At 48.3% G+C, this 19,883-nt stretch overlaps 1 protein-coding gene across 1 annotated transcript in view; it reads left to right on the top strand.

Annotated features, from left to right (window-relative positions):
* The first annotated feature begins 6,743 nt into the window (after window positions 1-6,743).
* The window catches only part of TSPEAR (thrombospondin type laminin G domain and EAR repeats), a 56,839-nt gene continuing 43,699 nt past the window's right edge, over window positions 6,744-19,883 (top strand). Inside the window, exons 1-3 of the mRNA XM_026500625.4 lie at window positions 6,744-6,873; window positions 8,528-8,656; window positions 8,713-8,933. Coding sequence (XP_026356410.3) covers window positions 6,744-6,873; window positions 8,528-8,656; window positions 8,713-8,933 — 480 coding nt within the window. The remainder of the gene's footprint in view (window positions 6,874-8,527; window positions 8,657-8,712; window positions 8,934-19,883) is intronic.

Below are 19,883 nucleotides of genomic sequence, written 5' to 3'. Positions count from 1 at the left end.
ACTTCCCCATTTCACCTCCATTTATTAACCAAAATTCTTCTGTAAGGATGAGCTGCCCCTTTTCCTCCATTTATTTACCTGTTCTGGTTTAATTTATTTCATTATGGTCTAAAGAATATTTGTTTTATTATTTGGGTAAAATTCCAGTATTATCATTATTTTGTTCACATTGTTCCAGCTTTGAGCACTGGGACGTCGTTCATTTGGGTCCTATACCTTTCAGCATGCTTCCAACTCCCCAGCGTCTCACTTCTGGTCCCAGCTCCTCTGGAAATCTCCCTGTCCCATCCCTGGAGTCCACCACTTCTCCAGGGAGCCCTGCTCCTTTTAGTGGGTGATGGTATTTAGAAACCATGATCTGGAGCTCGATGTGCTCAGTGCTGCTGGGGTGTCATTTTGTTAGCAGGCAGAGCAAGGAAATGCTCGTGTGTGTGTGCTCACACATGCCCGACCTCAGGGGGAGGCATTCAGTGCTCGCTGGACTGTGGTCACTGAGGTTTTGTCTAGATAAGCGTCCACAGGCTAAAAAGCTCCCTCTTATTACCGAGAGATTTTATCATGAATGAATGTTGGATTTAATGGAATGCTTTTTATACATTTATTGAGATGATTAAACAATTTTCTTTTTTAGTCTGTTATTATGTTGAATTACATTAATTGATTTCTTAAAGCCTTTGTTTTGGAATAATTAGAAATGTATAGGAAATTGCAAAGGCAGTATGGAGAAGTCCGTGTACTTACATTAATTGGTTTTCGAATGTGAACCAGTCCTGAATTCCCAGATAAACCCCACTTGGTTGTGATGTTATCATTCTTTTTATGTGTTGTTGGATTTGATTTGCTAATATTTTATTCAGGATCTTCATGTCTGTTTTTGTGAGGCTATCGGTCCGCAGTCTTTTTTTACTGCGGTATCTTCAGTTTTGATAATGCCACCCCCATGAAAGGAGTTGGCAGATGTTTCCTCCTCTTCTACTTTCTAGAAAATATTGTGTAGAGCCAGTATTTGGTCTTCTTTAAATATTTGGGAGAATTTCCTGAGAAACATAATGAAGTGCTTACTGAGGAGTTGGTCCATTTCACACGAGCTTTTGAATATACAGGCATAGTGTTGTTTGTGGAGGTCCCTCATTATCCTTTCAATTTGTGAAAAATGGTTGGTAATATCCCATTTTTTGTTCTTGATATTGGTAAATTATTTCTTCTTGTTTTTTCCCCCCCTGGTCAGTCTGGCTGAAAGTTTACCAATCTTATTCATCTTCTCGAAGAATCAATTTTGGTTTCAATTGATCTCCTCTGTTTTTCTTGTTTTCACTTACATTGAGTTATATTACATATGATTATACTAACCTATCCTTCCATTATCAAATTTATTAAGTCAAAACTTAGATGGTTGATCTGATACCTGTCTTCTGTTCTAATGGAAGCCCTTAGTACTCTAAACTTCCTTCTCCTGTAGCCGCCCCCACCAGCCCTCTCTGTGCCGATAGCCCTGATCCGTTGGCCCTTTCCAGCTCTGATTCCATAATTCCTGGACGCGGTGCGTATATTTGAAGGGCACTAGCTCGGTGAGGACTCTCCCACGATGGGACTGGAAGGCAGGTAACCCTCTAGGAGCTGAGCACTTGGACTTCCACATCCTCCAGCCCGAGGCCACTACAGCCGGATTAATCCTCTGTTCCTGTTCTCACTTGCCAGGAGGACGTGAGATAAGGGAACTTGGAAAGCTGGCTGGATTGCAGAGATAGTCATGCCCGGCAAGAGAGAGTGGTGTTTTTATTACAAAGGTCCCCTGGGGGCAGGGACTGGCGCTTCATCCTCACCTCTCCCACAGCTCCTGGCAGAGGAGAATAAGAGGTGGCATTCTGAATCATCAGAGACAAGTTTTGTGGGTGGGACCCTGAGGGCAGCTGAGCATCCTGTCCCGGGAAGAACTCAGCTCAAACCCCCTTGTCCCTGTGCCAGCCCTGCGTTCTGCCTGGTGTGTGCACTGTCTTTCGCCTCCTGAATGTCCACGTGCCCAGTGAGGCCAGGTGCTTGTTATACCTAATGGGCAACATGCGAGAAAGGCGAGAAAAGAAGGCTGTGGTTTGGGGCTGGCAAGTGTGGGTCCAGCAGGTGGATTTGTTCCCAGACCGTGTGTGGATTTTTCTGTGCCGGCTGCTTAAGGCGCCCCGCCGGATGCCCTCTTGCCGATTGAAGTAAAGTGAGCTCAACATCAGCTGTGTACTAGCCACGTGGCTCTTACTCAAGAGCCACTTAGCCAGCCCTGGCAGCCTGCATTCCTGCAGGCAAACACATACCCTCCCACAAACTCAGGTGGGAAGTTCGTAGTCGACCTAAAACGTGGCCCTGCACAGAGCCGACTGCATCGTGAGGGATGGGCCGTGCCTTTCCAACTCAGTCCCTGTGAAGCTGTCCGTTTCTGGGGAGCAACTTCTGCCTGCCAGACAGTATTAGCAGTCCCTCCCACAGCCCTACAAGAAAGGAGGATATCATCCCCTATTGCCAATGAGGAGAGCGAGCCTCAGAAAGACCCATGACAGAAGCTGCAGGACATAGCGTGTCCCAGGACAGCTGGGCTCAAAGACCACGGTCCTTGCTATACCGTCTGCTTGACCCTTTGGGCAGTGTTGTGCACCCTGAGAACCCTCTGACTCTGGCAGGTGACCAAAGTGGATGAGTAGGGATTTAAAAGCGTTGATGTGTGCGAGGGCTGAGTGCTGGCCGGCCGCAGAGGTCCATTACGCCTTTGTGAGGTTATTCTCTGCTGTTTTGGCGCTTCCCTGAGGCCTCAGTGAGCCCCACACTGCCTTTGCCTTCCCAGACTTTGGATGCGTCCACGCTGCAGCCCCAGAGAGGCCAGGAGTCCCGCGCAAAGACCAGCGTGCCAACCTGTTCCATGTTCCATGACTTCCTTTAAAACAAGTTAAGGAAAGCAGGTTCGAACCCACAGAAGGGACGAGTCATTTTCCCATGCACACTCTATCTTTACATTGTTTTCCTATATCCTTTTTTAAACCAATATACTAGGAGAAGAGTGGTCTCTATTACTGTTTTAATTTGCATTTCTCTGATTCGTGTGGACTTGAGCATTTTGTCATATGTGAGCCCTTTGGATTTCTTCTTTTTTAGATGGCCTTCTTTTTTTTTTTTTTTTTTTTTTTTTTTGAAGATTGTTCTTATATTTTCCTTGTTGATGTTCAGGGGCTCCCTGTCCCTTCTGTACCTTTCATGGTGTGGCAAACACCTTTCTTATTCTGTCCTGGGACTACTGGCCTTGTCCATCGTGTCCTTCCTGAGCAGAAGTTCTTGTTTTGATGTGAGCAAGTGTAATGACTTCTTTCTCATGGTTTGTATTTATTGAGCTTGTTTGAGGAATTTTCTGTACCACAAAGTAACAAAGATGGCTCCCAGCCCTCCCTCTAACTTGGAAGTTTCACCATTCACCCCTCCTGGAGGGGTAAACTATATATCCCAATTGGGGAGGAGTTCAGCCTGGTTTTCTCCCCCAGAGACACCCACCTTTGCCATCACTTTCTCCCAACGACCCCTCGCTCCCCACTGATCTGCATGGCCTACTGACCATGGGTGTTCAAGTTCTCCATCTCTTCTCTCCATGGGTCCACCTGCCTCTCCTTGGGCCCGAACTGGCCTGTTTTGTGATGATGGCTATACATTCAGTCTTACTGTCCCATAGGGCAACCCTTATAATATCCTAACCTAAATTTCTGGAAATAAACTCCTCCTGGGCCCTGGGCACACAATTTAAATCAATGAAATCTGCGGAATAAGGAGGATTTTCTTGGCCATTTAGTTCTGCCTCCCTTCCCACCCCAATGGAAGAGCCCCTTCTCGGAGACCGTCTAGAGTGTGCAGAGCCCACCTGGCTGAGCAGCTGTGCCTCACACCTGCACGCCCAGCCAAGGCAGGTGGCATCTTCCGAATTACCTGGGCCTTGATGGATTCCAGTATAGAAAGCCTTCCCAGAAAACAGTTCTGGGGCATGAAGAGCCTGGCTCCCGGTCAAAAATCCTATGCGTGATCTATCAGGCCCGGCCACGGGCGATCACAGAGACTTCGCCCGGTGGGTGGCACAAGGCGGCCCTGCCACACACCAGGCCTGGGACGCAGCCAGGGCACTGCCATCCTGGGGGAACTTCAGCGTGGACCCAGGCCCGCTAGCCCCCCTCAGTGGTCCATCTGCATTTGTAGCCCCGGAGCCTCCATCAGAGGCCTCCTTGTAGGGCGCCTGGAAGCTACTTTGCCCCCTCCCCACTCTGACTCAGTACCCGGTACTTTTCCATGCCAGCCCTCCCTCCTCCTCCCTCCTCCCTGGGCCCCAGGGCTTATCAACCCACGGGAGGCTTTCGTCCTGGGCTCCTGGGCGTGGCCCCCACCGCACGCTCTTCCTGGGGGGCGGGCGGTCGGGGCTCCCTGTGGCTTTAGCCTCTTGCCTCTTGCTCATACTGTCGTAGCAGGTGACTGAAGTCTTCCGCGTGTCTGCCAGTCTGGGTCGCTGCTGCAGGCGGCTCCCCCCCATGTCCGGCTGCTCAGCTGGGCCCCTGACGGGGGAAGTCACTACCATCCCATCTTACAGATGAGCAAGATGAGGCTCTGAGAGGCTCATCCAGTCAGTTGTGGGCCAGACCGTAAGACCCTGAGGCTGGTCGAGGACCGTACGTGGAGCCAGTTTCGAGTCCGTGTGCTTCTGGCTCCCGCCACATCTTTCTGCTGAACTGGAAGGACTTTGGGGACAAATGCTCTTTCTGGAGCTGCCCTTTCAAGAAGCCTTTGTAGGCTAAACAGGGACCACCTAAGTGAGAAGAAGCAAAGGCTGTTTATTCCGAGCTGGCTGTAACAGGGGGTCCCCCACCGGCCCGGGTTTGGTAGAGACTCAAAGCCGGGGAGGGAGAGAACTTCTGGTGGAGAGAGAGAGGCCCGGGTGGGCCCCACGGGGGCTGCGGTGCGGGGAAGCTGCAGGTAGCCACCTCGAGGCGGGCCCCCCGTGTGATTGGCTAGGGTTTAGGGAAGGGGTCTGTCCTTCGCCAAGTCCTGGCTGTTTGGGGCCGATGGCTTCCCGGCTGGCTGGCGCGGAGGCCACGTGGCAGTGTCTGGCGGCCGGCGGCAGGTGGCTCGGCCGGGGTCTGCTCGCGCACACAGCCTCTCCGCGTGAACGTAGCAGCCGCAGTGCATGTAGGCAACTGATCAGAATTAATTTGCAGGGCTTTATCACCGTGTGTGTCCGACCGTCCTGCGGTGGCTCTGACTCTCGTAGACTCGGTCACCCCTCATTCCTGCATCCGGCAGGAACATTTCCAGGGAAGTACCGAAGTCTCTGCCCGTGTTAACCTTGGAACCCCGCCAGCCGTGTGCGCAGACTGCAGACAAGGCGTAGGCGGGGCACCGGATGCCGACAACTGAGCGTCTGTCAGCGCGAAGCCGGCTCATCCGCAGGGGCTGGAAGGGCAGGGGTGGGGTGGGCGGAGGACAACCAGGAAGGGGCTAGTCAGTCAGACAATGGAGGGAGAGGTTCTCCCTGGGATTAGCCAGATTCGGGGTTCCCCTGCTGCTAATGCACCCTGATTGCCTGTGCCCGGGGCTCAGCCAGGCTGCGGCACACTCTGGGTGCTGGCAGCCTTGCCCGGGGGTAGACCCACGTGTCCTGAAAGAGGGGCCAGACCCCGCCCACCCGCCCCAGCATCTCTCAGCGTTTTGAGGGTGAAATTAGGGCACGGTGTTTACTTAGAGCCTCACACGCTCCAGGGACCCCGACCAGACACAGCCCCGCAGGACTCGGAATCTGACCCCGGTGGGGGCAGCCCCAGGCCTTGTCAGAGTCGGGTCTGGAGCGCAGGCTCGCCCCCGAGATGCCCGTCTCCTCCCTGGAGTGGCTCTGGGACCCTGTGGCGACACACACAGCTGCCTCAGGGGTGACCTCTGCCCTTGGAGGGCGCAGACCCTTCTCCCGCGAGTGCCCCCACTGTGGCTCCACGGAGCGGCTGCGATCAGCGCTGTTTGCGCTTCCAAACGCGTAAATAGCGACAAAGCATTTATACCTCCCTCTCCTCACAGCGCCCCCCAGAGGTGTCCTCCCAGCATTGTTTGGGTCCCACTCCCACCCCACTGGCCCCCACGCTGTGCGCACGCTTCCACCCGACGGAGATCAGCAGTGTGCCGCACGCGGGGCCGCTCACCTCCCGCCCGCTAGCGATTCGTCCACCGCGCACACAGGTGCCTCCACACCCTTGTCGGCGCCCCTCTCCCAAAGGACCTCAGTGTCGCCTGCTGTGCCCAAGGCTGGCCGGGGACCCGCTCTGCACCCCGCAGCCGGTCACTGGGGATGGGCAAGTGTGATCTCGGTGGCTCTCCTTGCGTGCAGGTGGCGAGGCTGGGCCGGTCTGTGGTCTCCAGTGCGCCCTCTGCCCCGGACTCCTGTCCTGTGAGTCCCTGGGGACACAGCCCTGCCAGGGTTCCTGCTGGGCGCATTTATGAGGCAGCAGGAGTGTCTACGTGCTGTGCGGATCCTTCTGTCTCCTCCGCCTTGCCCCCCCCCCACGCCCCTTGTGCTGCAGCCCTACAGCCCCGTTCAGGACGGGTCTCTCCCCGACTCTTGACCACAGGCCCGAGGCTCACTTGAGACGCTGACTTGTCATTTCTTCTTTGCACTTGGGGCCTGTCCTCTGCACTCCTGTTTCAGACAGAGTTCTCCTTCTCAAATTCCTTTGATTTAAGGGAGGAAGATGTGCCCTACCTTCTGCTTTGTGACTCACTTGTCCTCGTCCGAGGCCACCTTTATGCAGCACCCGCTGGCTGCTTCCTGCCGCGTTCACCCCTGCAGGGTGCAGCCGCTGAAGGGCAGCCTGGCCAAGGGTGGGGGGCGGGGGCTCCGAGTTCCGCTCAGTCCTCGGAGAGGGGTGGGGAGCGCTGCGGGGCGTCCGTCTGGTGGCCAGCAAAGGCCCTCGTGTCTCAGAGCCCCTCTCTGCCACGTGGATGGCCACCCGCCATTCTCATGCTGCTGCCTGACTGTTTCTTGCAAAAATAGGGTAGTTGTCCTCATGTCCCCCCCACACCCACTGGGGCCACAGCCCTGGTTGCTTCGAGGAAGATCAGTGGTTTGACCCCTAGCAGAGGGTGTCCCTAGGATTTCTGGGCTGCCTGAGAGCTGTCGGCGAGTGTCTGCCCCAGCCCCTGGGGTCTGGTCGAACGTGACTGCCGCGGGCGGCCATGTGATGCAGGCCCGTGAAGCGGAGCGATGCTTCACCGCCTGGTGTGTGCGCTCGTGGGAGACAGAGTCCAGACTCCCGGGTCCCGGCACCTGTGCGCTACCAGCCACTCGCTTTCGGGCCGCTCATTGTCCTCTGCCCACACCCTCCCTGTGACCAGCAGACACGCACCTCCACGCCACAGGCCTTCCCTCAGGGCTCTCAGTCTGTGGCTGCAGACACGGCCATGCTCCAGCCCTTCTGTGGCTGGGCACTAGTTTTTCCGGACTGTCCCCTGCCACTTCCACCCGGCTCGCTTCAGCTGGGCAGTATTTATTTAGTGATGACTGTATGCCAGGGGCTAGCCACGCACTCCTGGCAATCTGGAGATGCCATAGTGTCCGTCCGGGAGGGGCCACACACTCGGGAGAGGACACAGGTCACGATGCTGAGACCAATGCAATATGGTACGTGCCACAAGCCTTGCCAGGCTGTCACAGCACAGGAAGCCCTTGAGGATTCTGGTTACAGGTCTCTTGTCCAGGGAGGCTGCTCCCTCCTGGAGGGGCTCCTCGCGTTGACGGACCGTGGCTGCTGTGGGGAGGCAGGGCGGGATGTCTGTGACAGACCACGCTGGACTGCAGGTCAGCCTCCACTGTCATCGCCACAGGGCCTGCCGACCTTGCTGACTGAGCCATATAGTGGACAGAGTGTGGGCTGAAGGCCCAGCACCCCCATGTCAGATGCATGCCCTAGCAGGGCCACTGGGCCCGAGGGGGATAGCTCCGGAAATGGCTAATTCGCTCCTGCGTGTCTGGTCATTTACCCCAGGCCATGGTCAGGCATTTGGTGGCTGGGTTGTGTAGGGTCTAGGCAGTAGCCACAGGCTCTGCTCCAAGCCAGCACCTCCCTTCCAGAGACGGGGCCCCATGAGCTGGTCTGGAAACAGCCCTTCTGGCCACAGATGCTGTCTGGGCTCCCCATTTTCCTTTCCTAGCATCCGGCCTCAGCTCAGGCCAGGCCAGCCCATCAGCTATGTTCTGATGACCTTGAACTGTTGGGCAGAGTTTCTCCAGGAGTGTATCTGCCTCTCTGCGGTGTGTGCAAGGAGCAGTGCCCAGTCCCAGGGCGGCTCTCGGGTCACACCAGAGGCCCCACCCTTCCACAGCATGTGGGGACATGCATCACGGAGCCCCGCTGAGAACACAGGGCATGCCACACTTGGTGGTCCCTGGACTGGTGGAGCCTGGCTCCTGTGGGGTGTGCACTCCCTGGGGCCACGGCTGGGACTTGTCCTTCTTCTGTCCCCCTTGTACTCCCAGGACAGCATGTGGCCATCGACTGGGAAACAGCGTGCCATGAAATGTACATGTGTAGCTCCTTCTGGGCAAAACCTAGGGTGGGGGTCTGCAAGTGCATCGTTGACTCTCAGGGCCTCAGTTTCCCCACTGGTAAAGGGGAAACTCGTTGGGGCCCACATAACCCACCTGTGGTTTCCCTGACACAGACCTGCGCCCCCTGGACATCCTGGCAGAGGCCGTCCCTCCACACAGCGCCACGGGAGGAATCAGGGTGATGCAGGCCCACGGCGTGCGAGGACTCCAGCTCTCGGCCGCCGCCCCCCACGCCGTGAGCTTCCCTGCGTCGAGGATTTTCTTCCGATGCGACCTCTTCCCTGAAGAATTTTCGATCGTCATAACTTTGAAAGTTCCCAGTCTTCCCCCGAAGGTCAGTGACGCTCTTTACTCCTCACCGCCCAAGCGCACAGTGGGTACGGCGGACCTGGACTGCGGCCAGGCACTGCTCCCGGGCTCCAGGGTATCTTTGGGGTCAAGCGCGGCCGTCCTGAGAGGTAGTGAGGTCCCCATCACAGTGAGTGTGCGGGCAGAGCTGTGGGACTATTTGCTGAGTGTTTGTACTGTAATTCCTGCAGCCGTAATTTTTCCGGGGGGCTGACTTGTCAAAGGCTGGGGATAATGCTTAGAGTTCCTAGCATGACATCTTTCCCCGGGAAATGTAGACAATCAAATAAGAGCATTTCCTTTGGGGTCCGATTCACTGTGATTGCCAGCCCCGTCCACCCCAGACAGCTAACATCCTGTCCCCCGCTCGGCTGGACGCCCCCGCAGGTGAGGGCCCACGGTGCCCTTCGCTGCTTCCGCCTGGGGCCCGGGACAGTGCCCGCCACAGGTGTGCGACCGAGTCTGAATGCTCAGTGGAGGAGGAAAGCCCTTCTGCCCTATCCTGACCCTGCTTGTTGGTTTGCTCCGGGGGGAGGCGACACCGCCCACCGTGCCCTGTGGACGTCTGCTCGCGAGAGCCCTCTCCGTCGCGCCTTCGACTCCGCTGAGTTTTGTGTTCCAGTCGTTGTTTTCCCTGTTCTGCAATTTCCATTTTCTTCTATTTTGTATCAATTCCACTTCTCAGCTGAAAGCCTCCATCTCGTCGGCTCCTGTCCTGAACACGACTCCGGGATTGGGACGCAAGGACTCCGTTCTGTGGACGATCCCCGTGTGTCCCGCCCGCGGACTGGCTGTGATGTCCCCTTCCTCTGCTCATTCTCTACCCCGCTCAGTGATGTTTGTGTGGGACTGTGTCAGGGTCTCCCTTACCCCGGGGCCTCTGCAGAGGGCACTAGGGCAGCACGCGGTGAACACGTCGTGCCCTGAGGTCACACTGCCCAGGGGCTCAAACTGCATCACCCCGGAACCACCTTTCATACACGTGGCCTTTTTCTGTTGTTTTGAGCACATTCTGTCAATGAAATGACACTGAGCTTATTTACATAAACGTATGACAATTGTAGAAACATATTTCATATCCGTGCATTTACGAAGTGTGTTGAATGAGGACAATGTGGCGAAACCCTCCTCGTTCATGTAAGTGACACTGTGGGTTTCCGCATGAGAAACATTTGTATGCATGTGCCGCTAAGGAGTGTTTTATTTTTTAAGTTTTTATTGAAGTTCCAGGTGGTTGACACACAGCGGAACACCAGTTCCAGGTGTACGGTAGAGCGATCCAGCACCTCCGTCCATCACCCGGTGCTCATCGGGACAAGGGCCCTCCTGACCCCCCAACCTCCCACCCCCCTCCCCTCCAGTGACCATCAGTGTGTTCTCTAGAATGGAGTCTGTTTCTCAGTTTGCTTCTCTTTTTTTGTCCCTTTGCTTGTCTTGTTCCTTATATTCCACGAGTGAGATCATACGGTATTTGTCTCTGACTTATTTCACTTCGCCTAATTCTCTGTAGCTCCATCCATGTCATTGCACGTGGCAAGAAGTCGTTCTTCTGGTGGCTGGGTAATATTCCATTGTGCGCACACCACCTCTTCTTTACCCATTCATCCATCGACAGACACTTGGGCTGTTTCCGTAGTTTGGCTCCTGTAGGTAATGCTGCTAAGAAACTTAGCTGTGCATATATCCCTTCAAATTAGTGTTTTGTATTTTGGGGGTAAATACCTAGTAGTGCAATTGCTGGGTTGTAAGGCAGCTCTGTTTTTAATGTTTTGAGGAAGCTCCATACCGTTTTCCAGAGTGGCTGCACCAGTTTGCATTCCCACCAGCAGTGCTCGAGGGCTCCCCTTTCTCCACATCCTCACCAACATCTGTTGTTTCCGGTGTTGTTCATTTTAGCCATTCTGACAGGTGTGAGGTGGGATCTCATCGTGGTCTGGATCTGCGTTTCCCTGATGCTGAGTGATGTTGACCATCTTTTCATGTGTCAGTTCGCTATCTGGATGTCTTCTTTGGAGAAATGTCTGTTCATGTCTTCTGCCCATTTTTTAAATTAGATTAATTGTTTTTTGGGCATTGAGTTTGCTCAGTTCATTACATATTTGGGATACTAACCCTTTATCAGATATGTCACTTGCAAACATCTTCTCCTATTCCGTAGGTTGCCTTTAGTTTCGTTGGTTGTTTCCTTTGCTGTGCGGAAGCTTTTTATTTTGATGAAGTCCCCATAGTTTATATTTGCTTTTGTTTCCCTTGTCTCAGGAGGCATATCTAGAAACATGTTGTTATGGCCGATGTCACAGAAATTACTGCCAATGTTCTCTTCCAGGATTTTGATGGTTTCAGGTCTCACATTTAGATCTTTCATCCACTTTGAGTTTATTTTTGTGTATGGTGTAAGAAAATAGTCAAGTTCCATTCTTCTGCATGTAGCTGTCCAGTTTTCCCAACACCATTTGTTGAAGAGACTGTCTTTTTTCCATTGGATATTCTTTCCTGCTTTGTCAAAGATTGTTGACCATAGAGCTGTGGGTTTATTTCAGGATTTTCTATTCTGTTCCATTGATCTTTTTGTCTATTTTTTGTCAGCAGCATACTGTTTTGATCGTTACAGCTTTGTCACAGAGCTTGAAGTCCGGAATTGTGATGCCTCCGGGTTTGCTTTTCTCTTTAAGGGTTGCTTTAGCTATTCAGGGTCTTCTGTGGCTCCGTACAAATGGTAGGATTGTTTGTTCCAGCTCTGTGAAAAATGGTTTTGGTATTTTGATGGGAATGTGTAAAATGTGTAGACTGCTTTGGGCAGTATAGACATATTAACAGTATTTGTTCTTCCAGTCCCTGTGCGTGGACTGCCTTTCCATTTCTTTGTGTCGTCTTCAGTTTCTAAGTGTTCAATAGTTTTCACATCTTCTACCTTTTGGTCAGGTTTATTCCTAGGTATCTTATTGTTTTTGGTGCAATTATAAATGGGATTGATTCCTTGGTTCCCCGTTCTGCTACGTCATTATTACTGTATAGAAATGCAACAGATCTGTTGCATTGGTTTTGTATCCTGCCACTTTACTGAATTCATGGATCAGTCCTAGCAGTTTTTCGGTAGAGTCTTTGGAATTTTCTAGAGTATCATGTGGTCTACAAATAGTGAAAGTTCGACTTCTTCCTCGCTGATTTGGATGCCTTTTATTTCTTCCTGTTGTCTGATTGCCGAGGCCAGGACTTCGGTTCTCTGTTGAATACCTGTGGTGAGAGTGGGTATGCTTGTCTTGGCCCTGACCTTAGGGGAAAAGCTCTCCGTTTCCCCCACTGAAGACGGTGCTCACTGCGGATTTTCTTCTATGGCCTTTATTATGTGGAGGTCTGTTCCCTCTATCCCTACATTGTTGAGGATTTTTATCATGAATGGACGTTGTACTTTGTCAAATGCTTTTTCTGTGTCTATTCAAAGGATCACGTGGTTCTTACCCTTTCTCTTGTTGATGTCGTGTATCACATGGATTGATTTGCAAATACTGACCACCCTTTACACTGAATAAATCCCACTCGATTGTGGTGAATGATTTTTTAAATGTTTTGTTGGACCCAGTTTGCTAGTATCTTACCGAGGATTTTTGCCTCCGTGTTCATCAGGGATATGGGCCTGTAGTTCTCTTTTTTAGCAGAGTCTTTATCTGGTTTCGGATTCAGGGTAATGCTGGCCTCATAGGATGAATTTGGAAGTTTTCCTTCCTTTTCTGTTTTTTGAAATAGTTGGAGAAGAACGGGTAGTAACTCTTCAAGTGTCTGGTAGAGTTCCCCTGGGAAGCCATCTGGTCCTGGGCTTTTGTTTGTTGGGAGATTTTTGATTATTGATTCAATTTCTTTGCTGGTTATGGGTCTGTTCGAGTTTTCTTGTTGCTTCCTGTTTCAGTTTTGGTAGTTTGTATGTTTTTAGGAATTTATCCATTTCTTCTAGGTTGTTAATTTGTTGGCATATAGTTTTTCATAATATTCTTTTATGATTGTATTTCTGTGGTATTGGTTGTGATATCTCCTCTTTCATTCATATTTTATTTATTTTGGTCCTTTCTCTTTTCTTTTTTTTTTTAAAGATTTTATTTATTTATTTGTCAGAGAGAGAGAAGGAGAGAACAAGCAGGGGGAGCAGCAGAGGGAGAGGGACAAGCAGACTCCCTGCTGAGCAGGGAGCCCAATGTGGGACTTGATCTCAGGACCCTGGAATCATGACCTGAGCAGAAGGCACATGCTTAACTGACTGAGCCACCCAGGTGCCCATCCTTTCTCTTTTCTTTTTTATAAGTTTGGCTGGTGCGGGAGTCTATCAATTTTATTAATTCTTTCAAAGGACCAGCTCTTAGTTTCATTGATCTGTTCTACTGGAGGTTTTGTTTGTTTGTTTCTGTATTGTTTATTTCTGCTCTAATCTTTTTTCTAAAACAATTTATTTATTTGAGAGAGAGAGAGAATGCACGGGGGGAGGAGCAGAGGGAGAGGGACAAGCAGACTCCCTGACAACCAGGGAATCCGACACGGGGCTTGATCCCAGGACCCTGAGATCATGACTGAAGGCAGAGGCTTAACTGACTGAGCCACCCATGCACCCCCATTTCTGCTCTAATCTTTATTATTTCCCTTCTTCTGCTGGCTTTAAGCTTTATTTGCTGTTCCTTTCCTAGCTCCTTTAGATGTAAGGTTAGGTTGTGTCTTTGAGACTTTTCTTGTTTCTAGAAAAGCTTGTCTTGCCATGTACTTCCCTCTTAGATGGCCTTTGCAGCATCCCAAAGGTTCTGAACTGTTGTGTTTTCTTTCTTATTTGCTTCCATGTGTTTTTTTATTTCCTCTTTAATTTCCTGCTTAACCTATTCATTCTTTAGTAGGATGTTCTTTAACCTCCACGTATTTGTGTCTTTCCAAAGTTTTTCTTGTGTTTGACTTCAAGTTTCATAGTGTTGTGGTCTGAGAATATGCATGGTATCTCACTCTTTTTGTACTTGGCTAGGGCTGATTTGTGACCCAGTATGTGATTTGCTCTGGAGAATGTTCCATGTGTACTCAAGAAGAATGTGTGTTCTGCTGCTTTAGGATGAAATGTTTTGAATACATTGTTAAGTCCATCTGGCCCAGTGCGTCATTCAAAGCCATTGTTTCCTTGTTGACCTTCTGCTTAGATGATGTGTCCATTGCTGTGAGTGGGGTGCTGAGGTCTCCTACTATTACTGTGTTATTATCAATGAGTTTCTTTATGTTTAGTACTAATTGTAGTATATATTTGGGTGCTCCCAAGTTAGGGGCATAAATATTTACAGTTGCTAGATCTTCTTGATGGATTGTCCTCTTTATCATGACACAGTGTCCTTCTTCCTCTCTTGTTGTGGCCTTTGTTTTAAAGCCTATCTTGTCCCATCTAAGTATTGCTACCCCAGCTTTCTTTTGACATCCGTTTGCATGGTAGATGTTTCTCCGTCCCCTCACTCTCTGCAGGTGTTTTTAGGTCTAAAATGGGTCTCTCGTAGGCAGCACTCAGTGATGTTTTAACAGCTTTATTGGGCTACGATTCACATACCACACAATTTCCTATTTAAAGTGTGCAGTTCAGTGATGTTCGGTGTAACAGCTTCTGTGCAGCCCTCACTGTGGGCAACTGCAACTTGCCACCACCTCGGGGGGGAAGCCCTGTGCCCTTCAGCTACCCCACCCCGCACCAGCCACAACGAGTTTACTTTCTGTCCTGTTGGTTTGCCTGCTCCAGACACTTCATGTAAATGGAAGCCATTCACATATATGGTCTTGCTCTGGCTTCTTTTCTGTAGTGTGTCTTCAAGGTTCGTCTGTGTGAAGTGCTCATCAGTTCCTCATTCCTTTCTATGGCTAAATAATGTTCAACTGTATGGACATGCTACAATAGGTTTATCCATTCGTTAGTTGATGGACATCTGGGTCATTTCTGCCTTTTGGCTACAGTGAATAGTGCTGCTATAAACATTTAGGTACACGATTTTGTGTGGACATATATTTTTAATTCTCTTGGGTATATACTCAGGTGTGGAATTACTGGGTCATATGGTAACTCCATGATTAACTTCTTTTTTAAAGGGGGAGCAGAGGGAAAGGGGGAGAGAGAATCTTAAGCAGGCTCCACACCCAGCACGGAGCCCAACATGGGGCTCGATCTCACAACCCTGAGACCATGACCTGAGCTGAAACCAAGAGTTGGACGCTTAACTGACTGAACCACTCAGGCACCCCTCTATGATTAACTTTTTAGGACCTGCCAGACTGTTTGCCAGGGTGGCTGCACCATCTTGCAATTTCTCCACATCCTTGTCAACACTTCTTATGACCTGGTTTTTTTATTCTAGCTGTCTTCATGGGCAATAAGTGGCATCTCATTGGGGCCTTGATTCGCATTCCCTGGTGAATGATGATGATTTGTGTTTTTTCTTGTGCGTTGGCTATTTGTCTATTTTCTATTCAAATCCTTTGCCAGGTTTTAATTGGATTATTTTCTTTTTTATTGTGGAGTTGTAAATTTTCTATGTATTTTAAATAGAAGCCCCTTACCACATATATGATTTGCAAATATTTCCCCCATTCTGTAGGTTGTTTTTTCCCCTTGCTAGTGTCCTTTGAAGCACAAAACCTTTTAATTTAGATGAAGCCAGATTTATCTTTTTTTTCTTTTCTTGCTTATACTTTCAGTGTCATATCTTAGAATCCATTCACAAATCTGAGGTCATGAAAATCTACCCCAGTGTTTATTTCTTAGAGTTTTATAGCTTTGGTGATTTTATTTTGGTCTTTGGTCAGTGTGAGTTAATTTTTTTACATGGTGAGAAGTAGGGGTCCACTTCCTTCTTTTGCACACGGACGTCCAGTGGTCCCAGCACCCTTTGTTCAAGAGACTATACTTTCCCTATCGAGTGGTCTTAATCCCTTGTTGAAATCAGTTGACTATAGATATATGGGTTTATTTCTGGATTCGCTCTCTCTTTTTAAGATTTTATTTATTTATTTATTTATTTATTTATTTATTTATTGGAGAGGAAGAGTGCATGAGCAGGGAGGAGCAGCAGGCAGAGGGAGAAGCAGGCTCCTTGATGAACAAGGAGCCCAATGCGGGGCTCTATCCCAGGACCCTGGGATCATGACCTGAGATGAAGGCAGATGCTTAACTGAGCCACCCAGATGTCCCTACTTCTGGACTCTAATTGTATTTCAATGATATATGAATAAATACCAATTTATTGTCTGTCCTTACGCCGGTGCCACACCGTCTTGATGACTATAGCTTTGTAGTGAATTTTGATATTGGGAAATGTGAGTCTTCCAAATTTGTTCTTATTCGAGATTGTTTTGGCTAATTCTGCATTCCTTGTAATTCCGTATGAATTTTAACATCAACTTGTCAACTTATACTAAGAAGTCAGCTTGGATTCTGATAGGGATTGCATAAATACGTAAATGGGAGATTACTGCCATATTCATGGTGTCAGCTCTTCTCGTCCTTGAACAGCAATGTTTTCCCATGGGTTTAGATTTTCTTTAACAAAACAAAAATGATGTTCTATAGCTTTCAGAGCACTAGTTTTGCAGTTATCTTGTTCCTAATATTCATTCCAATCCTTGTCCCTTTATTCATTTTATCTAATTTATCTAAGTTATTGACATGCAAGTGTTCATAGCATTTCTCTGTAATCCTTTTTATTTCTGTAAGGCTGACAGCAGTGTCCCCTCTTTCATTTCTGATTCTCATCATTTGAGTCTTCTCCCTCTCTTCCTCTCTTTTTCATGATCAATGTAGCTAAAGGGTTGTCAATTTTATTGATCTTTTCCAAGAGCCCATTTTATTGATTTTTCTCTATTGTTTTTCTATGCTCTATTTCACTTATTTGTGCCCTATTCTTTATTATTTCCTTCTTTCTGCTTGTCTGCAGTGTCTTATAGTGGAAGTTTAGGTTATTGATTTGAGACCTTTCTTCTTTCTTAATATACACACTTATTAGCTACAAATCTCTACGAAGTGTTTTAGCTGCATCCTGTAAGGTCTGGTATTTTGTTCTTCCCTTTCTTTCATTTAAAAGTATTTTATGATTTCCCTTTTGATTCTTCTTTGACATTTTGACTACTTAGGAGTGCGTTGTTTAATTTACGAATCCCCCCAATTTTTTTCTGTTACTAACTTTGTAATTTCACTTCATTGTGATCAGAGAACATACTTTGTGTTATTTCCATCCATTTTAACATATTGGGGTTTGTTTTATGGCTTAGCCTATGTTCTATCCTAGAGGATGTACCATGTGCATTTCTGAAGAAGGCTATTTTGCTGTTGTTGGCTGTGGTGTCTGACAGATGTCCATCAGGTCTTGCTGGTTTATAGTGCTGTTCTTTCTGTCCTTGTTGATCTTCTCTCCAGTTGTTCTATCCATTGTTGAAATTTGGATATTGAGGTCTTCAACTAATATTATTGTCTATTTTTTCCTTTATGTCCATCATGTTTTGCTTTGTGTATTTTGGTGCTGTTATTATTTGCATATATGTTTATAATTATTATGCATTCTTCATGGATCGACCTTTTTATTATAAAATGTCCCTCTTAGTCTCTAGTAACAATTTTTGTTTTAAAGTCTACTTTATCTGATGCTAGTAAAATATTAATATTTTCTTGTGGCTGCTGTTTCCATGATATATCTTTTTTTATCCATTTATTTTCAATCTAGCTGTATCTTTTACTCTAAAGTGTTTCTCTTGTAATGAGTGTTTAGTTTAATCTCAATTTTCTCCAGTCTAACAATCTTCCCTTTGATTGTATTAATTCATAATTAATATTATTATTGATATACAGTCAATCCCTATTATTCATAGATCTTGCATTTGCGACTGCACCTACTCACTAAAATTGATTTGTAACCTCAAAGTCAATACTCATGGTGCCTTCACAGTCATTCATGGACATGCACAGAGCAGCAAACATTGGGTTTCCCCACATGCGTGTTCCCAGCTGAGGTCAAACAACTTCACCTCTTGTTTCAGCCCATGCTGCAAACAAGTATCCTGTGTTGTCTATTTAGTGCCACCTTTTCTATGCTCTTGTGCTTCTTATTGGTGATGTCACTGTTTAAAATGGCCTCTTAAGTGCAAGAAGGGTGTGATGTGCCTTACAGGGAAAATAGATGTGTTGGATAAGCTTCATTCAGGGGTGAGTTATATTGCTGTTGGAAGTGACTTCAGTGTTAGAGAGTCAGCAATGAATATTAAGTATTCATTGTGAAATAATAATGCATATATATAGTATATGTGTAATAAAATATATACATCTCTGTCCCTGGTTCTTGCTAATATTTGATCTTTGACCCCAGTTCCTGACACTGAGCTCCTCCATCCCTTGGAATTTCCTGGGTGGTAGGAACGATTTTTGTTATCATGAGGTGATTCTTAGTGACTTCAGGATGGGGGCTACTCACCAGAAAGACTAAGCTTTGATTAGAAGCTTGGTGCTTTCAGCCCCATCCCCATCCTCAGGAAAAAGGAGAGGGCCTAGAAATTAACTTAATAATCAATCATTCCTGCATGATGAAGCCTCCATAAAAATCCCAAATGTATGGAATTCTGAGAACTTCCAGTTTGGTGAATGTGTCCACATGCCAGGAGGGTGGTGCACCCTGATTCCACAGGGAGAGAAGCTCCTTTGCTCAGGACCCCTGCAGAACTCACCCTCCGTATCCCTCAATGTGGCTGTTTTTCTGTATCCTAAAAATATCCCTTGCAATAAGTCAGCAATAGGAAGTCAGCTCTTTTCCTGGGTTCTGTGAGCTGCTCTTGCAAAGTGTTGAACCCAAGGGGGAGGTCAAAGGAACCACTGATTTGTAGCCAAGTCAGACAAAAGTTGTGGGTAACTGGGCATCTACTGTTGGCATCTGAAGTGGGGCAGTCTCATGGGTCTGAGCCCTTAACCTGGGGTGCTGCTCTAGGTTAGTGTCGGAATGGAACTGAACTGTGTGACGCCCAGAGGGTGTTAGAGAGCTGGTCTGTGGGAAAAACCCACACACCTAGCATCAGAAGCATTACCTGTGAGTGAAGGAAGACACTGCGTTTTTCCTAGGTACACATAGAAGGAGGTTCCGTATTGATTGGTTGATGAGAATGGGACCAGGGGCCCATAGGAACCTAACACCCCTAGGAGCGCTGGGTCAGTAGTTGCTAGTCCAGCGTGTGCAGTGATTTTCTGTAATGCGATTGCCGCCAGCGGTACAAATGGGCTGCTGCTGGATCTTGCCGGCTACTTCACTGTCCTGCTTCCTCTGTGTCTCATGTCTTTTATGTGTGTCCCTCTCATCCTTCTTTGGTGCACTCTTCTGCACTTAGCGAATATTTTCTCAGGCAGCATTTTTATTTCCTTAACGATTTTTCACCTTTTTTTTTTGTTGTTGTTCTTCCTAGTTTTGCTCTGGGGCTTCCATATGTTTATTTTAACTTAGCAGAATCAGCTTCTGATTTACACTAAGTCAATTCCAATGACTTAAAAACCTGCTCTTTTTTTAAAATTTTTTATTATGTTATGTTAGCTACCATACAGTACAGCATTATTTTTTGATGTAGTGTCCCATGATTCATTGTTTGCGTATAACACCCAGTGCACCATGCAATACGTGCCCTCCTTACTACCCATCACCGGGCTATCCCAGTCCCCCACCCTCCTCCCCTCTGAAGCCCTCAGTTTGTTTCCCAGAGTCCATAGTCTTGTGGTTCGTTCCCCCTTCTGCTTACCCCCCTTCATTCCTCCCTTCCTTCTCCTACCGATCTTCCTGCTATTTCTTATGTTCCATAAATGAGTGAAACCATATGATAATTGTCTTTCTCTGCTTGACTTATTTCACTTAGCATAATCTCCTCCAGTTCCATCCATGTTGCTGCAAATGGTGGGTAATCGTTCTTTCTGAAGGCT

Source organism: Ursus arctos, unplaced genomic scaffold, assembly GCF_023065955.2.
Source record: "Ursus arctos isolate Adak ecotype North America unplaced genomic scaffold, UrsArc2.0 scaffold_4, whole genome shotgun sequence".
Classification (NCBI taxonomy): domain Eukaryota; kingdom Metazoa; phylum Chordata; class Mammalia; order Carnivora; family Ursidae; genus Ursus; species Ursus arctos.
The sequence above is the reverse complement of the archived record's forward strand: the minus strand, read 5'-3'. Positions and strand labels throughout refer to the sequence as shown.